The sequence below is a fragment of the Mercenaria mercenaria genome, chromosome 4 (genome assembly GCF_021730395.1).
Source record: "Mercenaria mercenaria strain notata chromosome 4, MADL_Memer_1, whole genome shotgun sequence".
NCBI classification, from domain to species: domain Eukaryota; kingdom Metazoa; phylum Mollusca; class Bivalvia; order Venerida; family Veneridae; genus Mercenaria; species Mercenaria mercenaria.
Window position 1 is genome coordinate 28,587,461 of NC_069364.1, and position 5,806 is coordinate 28,593,266.

The 5,806-nt window shown below is 34.3% G+C and overlaps 1 protein-coding gene across 1 annotated transcript; it reads left to right on the forward strand.

The window, feature by feature from the left end:
- On the forward strand, positions 1 to 3,707 carry LOC123551325 (uncharacterized). Its single transcript, XM_045340179.2, has 2 exons — positions 1 to 378; positions 1,405 to 3,707. Exons 1-2 carry the CDS (start codon positions 44 to 46, stop codon positions 2,750 to 2,752), a joined length of 1,683 nt encoding a protein of 560 aa, XP_045196114.1. The 5' UTR covers positions 1 to 43; the 3' UTR covers positions 2,753 to 3,707.
- The last annotated feature ends 2,099 nt before the right edge of the window (positions 3,708 to 5,806 follow it).

Below are 5,806 nucleotides of genomic sequence, written 5' to 3' on the forward strand. Positions count from 1 at the left end.
GAAGGTCGATTCAAAAAGGAAGTATTAAACATAGAGTTTCAAGATGGCGTCCGGTAAGAGTGAAGACACATCAGATGAGATTTTCAATTTTAAATGTTCACCTTGTTTGGCCAATAATCGGAATAGAGAAGCTGTGAAATATTGCGTGGAATGTCAAGGATATTATTGTCAGTCTTGTGCTGATATAACTCATATGATTCCTGGTTTAAAAGGTCACATGATTTTGGATAACTCAAACTATAAGTCTCCAGGCCTCCCAGCAGGATTACCAGCAGTACCGACTGAAAGATGTTGCATTCATGAGATAAAGATCGTGGACATGTACTGTGGTAATCATGATGAGGTTGGTTGTACAACATGCATGGCTTTAAACCACAGGTAAATTTGTGGGCATTTCATAATACAATATAAACTTCAAATTTAACATGCAACAATTGCTATTGATTATTCAGTTGTAAGACAGGAGTTCCACTCTAAATATTTTTACGGATGACGTAAGGATATATATATAATCTGATTTTGAATGCATTCACAGTTTTGTAATTTAATACATCTGCATATTGTAAATCAGTTTATACAGGTAGCGCAGTTGTTATGCATTTATCTATAAACACTTCTTCATATAACATACACTCACGACTGTCCATCATCGAGATAGGTTAGAACATCAAACATTTTAAGATGTAATTGTATTTTGTCATTTTGAAAGTTCTTTTTTCACTTAAGATAGTCAAATCTGAATTTTCACATTTGTATGAACATTTTTACAAACCGAAAAAACAAAACATACACTGACTTAAAATAATAAAAGTCAATACTGCTTCCACCTATGAATGCAAAAATAACCATAAAAAAACAACACTTGTTATAGGGAAAAGGATACCAATTATGTTTCAATTCTTACGCATACCGGTATCCAAAAATCGAAACATATGAATAGTAACAAATAATTTTGCCAGAATAATACGAGCATTGCTTGCAATGGTGTCATGATAGCGAAAGGCGTTTAATCAAATCTTTTGCTTTGCGAATCGAATGTTGAAATGTCAAAATGTATCATTAAATATTGCTCACACATTTATTTATTTATTTATTTGGGTTTTACGGCGCACCAACACAGTATAGGTTATATGGCGCCAAACAGGAGAACAAATTTTGGTTTCATATCTCATTTTCATCGAAATAAAAACATGAGGTATGGAATCAAAATTTGCAAAACTCACACATTAGAAAAGGCCGAGTTTTAGAGAGAACAAATATACTTCTACGATTTGTTTACATATTAAACTGACCAGTCAGGACTTACTAAGTATTAAAGTATTACTTCATTTCACGAATAGTTTACTTTTATCCAGTACCGTACATATACATTTTTGATAAGTGATCTTTGGTCTATAATTTCAGGTCTTGTGCTGATGTGCAATCCATTCCAGATATTGTCGACGGTAAATTTCAAACAGATGTTGAGAAAATACACCAAAAGTTGCAAGACTTGAAAATTATGATGGAGAAGATCATGAACGCTAGACAAAGACTGATAGAAGACTTAAAGAAGTCTAAGACGGAAGCAGTAATGGCGATAAAGGACTTTCGAAAAAACATGGAAACAATTCTTGATCAATTAGAAAAAGAATCGATTAAAGAATTAGAGATGAAATTCAAAGAAGAACAGTCGAAACTGCTGGAAGAGAAGAAGAAAGCAAAAACTGAATTAGATGGTCTGAAACAAGCAATGAACGATTTGAAGAAATCGGAAGGAAACAAAGCGCAACAATTTGTCTCCATGAAAATGTCCCTGCAAAGTATCGCAAAAATGGAAGACGTATCTCATTCATTGCAAGAAAGTGTTGATGAAAATATATCATTTAGCTTTGATCCTGCTATACTGAGATTTCTACTGGCGTTGAAAACTTTTGGATCGGTCCGACATGAGTCTGCCATTGCTGTAAGATCGCCAAGGACAACCGTTTATTCTGTTAAAAGAATCGAGAATCTAAACATCAGAGGCCAGAATGACAACAAACTATGTTGTGTGTATGGATCCTGTCTAACAGAAGATGGATCACTACTGATAGCTGATTGTAACAATAAAAAGATAAAACGTGCAGATATTGTAAAAATGTCAGTGACAGATTATTGTTGTGTTCCTGCTGGACCTAATGGCGTTTGTTGTACAAGTAAAAGTGAAGCTGCAGTCTGCCTGAACAATAATGCAATTCAGTTTGTCTCCCTTGGCAAGCAGATGACAACCACTCGTCAGATGAAACTGAACCATTTTTGCTTTGGCATTGCTTATAAGGATGATAAACTATACATAACTGACAACGGGAGATCGTTATACATACATGATACGACAGGCAACATACTACAGAAGGTAGCTCTAGACAACGTGTCACACAGTCGAACTGTTGCATTCAGTGATGTTAATGATAAAGTGTTTGTTGCCAGCTTGGGTACAGGTCTAGTAATAGTAAAAATCAATGGACAGGGAAAACACTGTCAGACCTTCACTGATTCAGAGTTGAACGTAGCGTCTGGAGTTTGTACAGATCGTAGAGAAAATCTGTTTGTATCTGGGTTCAGTTCGGGTAACGTGATACAGATAGGGAGAGATGGGAAGAAAATGGGAGAGGTCGTGAAATCATCAGATGGACTGAAGCGTCCGTTATCACTTTGTTTTGACACGAAACAGTACAAACTAGCTATTACACAAGAAAGCAGTGATGTGGTTAAAATTATTCTTCTGCAATGAAAAAGAATGTTAAACAACTTTGTTACTGTTGGATGTATTGATGTTGTTTCATGCCATTTTTTTACTGAGTCGGTACTGATTTCATTGACGAATTTATTAATTTCGTAAAGCACACGTTATTTTGCAAGATAAAATGGTTTTTATTTCTATGTCTGTCCACCGCTAGGAGTAAGCAAGTTCGGAGAGAAGTGATGGGGGGAGGTCTTTCATAGCTATTCAAGTTTCCCCTAGAACCTTGTTGTACTTGAAAATTCTCCTTTTCTTTGTTGTACTTATTATGATATTTTCTTTTTTCTGTATACTCTTTTGAATAGCCTTTTATCTTTACTTATATATTTTGTAAATAAAAGACGTTTGGGCCAAAAATTGCGGGTGTGGACTAAGAATATGTTGACGCCTACAGTGAACGTTGGGGACGTGGTTCCCGCCCCAATTACCCATCTACTCAAAGCCTACGGACGAGAAGGAATAGAGTTTAGTTTGACATTGAATCAAGAATAATTCCGACCGGCAGTTGTCAGGCAGCTGTTTTTTGGATAAAGTTGAGCAAACGAAAGATGTCAAATATGTGAGTATGGCACATCACATTTGTCGCAGTTTATTAATAAAAATAGTGTCAGATCAAGTTTACTCTTTTCGAAATTCATGTCGCTGAACTATCTCGCATTGCAGGATTTTAACTGCTACTAAAATTATGAACATGGACCATGGCTTCTTACCACACGTTATTGTCTATATGTTTTACTGGAATGCAGTGGATCTTGACCTTTAAAAGACAAATTAGATAACTAAACATGACTGTAAATAAAAATTGAAAACAAAAAGGTTTTCAGTTAGTAAATCAAATGCAACGTTATTTTCTGCGTTGTCACACATTATAGAATTGAGGGAAATTTGTTTTACTGTATATAATATTCATAAAATATAAGTATTATTGATAATTGTTTATATTTTTCTTGATATCTTCTTATTAAATATGATAACTTTTAAAAGATTTTGATATTATTTTGTACATATAGAGGCACGCCTTTTTAAAGGGACTAACCCGCACATTTAAGGCGAAAAGTAATTTCTCTAAAAACTCCATAAGAAGAGAGTACATGTACTCTGAAAGTGAGGAGTGTTACAAACATATCGGCATATTATGTTTGCAAGATATTTCTATAAATAACCAAACTATTGTGAAGAAGGTAATAAACAGTTTCAATGCTTTTGAAATAATAACGAAAATTTACATTTTTGTTGCATTTTTACCAATATCTTTTATTTTCGCCAACTTTATCATTTCTCAGTGACATATAGACATTCTATGTAAACCAATATGTTGAACGATTTTATCCAAAGTGTGGACGAGTAATCTTACAGCATGTCATGTATTGTCTCTAAAAGTTGTCTCTCTCCTAATGAAATTATCATACGCTTCTAGTTGAAAACCCTCTTTATCATGAAATACGCATACACCATATGAAGAAATATTATTGAGGAAAAAAACAAAACAAAGAAACTCCAAAATAAATGTACTTATAATTAAAGAACTGTTTCTGTCTGACTGTCAATATGATGGTTTCCCCCATCAATTCAGAAATTAAATATGTTGACGTATATGTAATGCTTGACCTCCATCTTTGTTTAACTGACTGATACTTTGTAATTGCAATTTTAACAGGTGCGAGAACATTAATAATGACGTTAAAAAGGCGCATGATACACGTTTCATTACAACTTCAGAATAAGTTTTACCATCATGTTTTAACGAGAATGTAATAATGAAAATTTCCAATGCCTTTTTGTGAGTTAATTTCTGAATTACCACGATTCATCGTTTAGATGCTTGGATATCGGTTCAATTTCTGCGCATCTAAACTCTGAACCATTGTAAATCGTTTTTGAATCATAACTAGGTGCTTTTTCTTAACAAATTTGGTGCAGGCAAATCGTATACACTGAGCGCAGGGTGCGGTAACTAAAAGTATGCAGGTATTACATTCCTGCACGCTAGTTACCGCACTGTTGGACAGGAAAGTATGCCAGCGTGTATGGGCGTGTCTCTTACAGCAGACAACGAAGTACATTTTATTGATTTTCTGCGCTCGCATTGGTTTACATTACAGGAGCTTTACACATTTGTAAAGCAAGGATTTTAAGTACTCACTGAACTGCTGTATATGGCAGTGTTGAACGCCTACTGACCTACCATATATGGATGGCTATGATACAAAACAGAAAGATCATTAAAACTCTCGGGTAAACGATTTATACTTGGGTGCTACGCCCCCTCGTACAAATCGTTTACCCTCGAGTTTCAATACGCCCCCTCGTACAAATCGTTTACCCTCGAGTTTCAATGTTCTTTCTATTACATACATTTCTAGTCGGATAACACTGAACTGACTCATTTGACGGGGGACACCAATATAATCAACTGACTTGTTACTTGTAGAATCTTCAATGCACTAAGTCTTTAAGTCTTGTGAAGTAATAGAAAGTGCGAGGTACGGTCAAACCTTTTCGTAAGATACAAATATGGTAAGAAATACTGATTTTCAAGTATGTGATCAATTAATAGATACTCTTATTAAACATGGTAATTGAGATTTAGACTCTAGATGAATTATCCCCTCGTAGTTTAAACAGAAAATAAATATTTTGGAACTACTATGGTATTACTATTTTTGCCAAAAAAGATGGTATTTGATGCCGTTACTAAGATCAGGTGGATAAAACACACACATTTACTTGGAAACTCAGTTCCAGTTACATATTGTTAATGAATAACGTACACCTGGTACAAATGCTCTGCCGGTGCGTAAAAAGTATAACATTTATTTTCATTTGTTATGTAGACTTTTGTTAAGACCTTTCTTAAAAGGTCACTTTTATTTAATATTCATATAAATGACATTTTGTTATAACCTATGTTTAAACTAATAATGTTATTGGCAAGTTAAGAAAAATTTAAAAGAGGGCATTATCGCTATTGATTGACAAATAAATCAAGCAGACCGACTTTAGCTATATCTGTGTAGTTATAAACAGTTTTAAAATGGCGTCCGG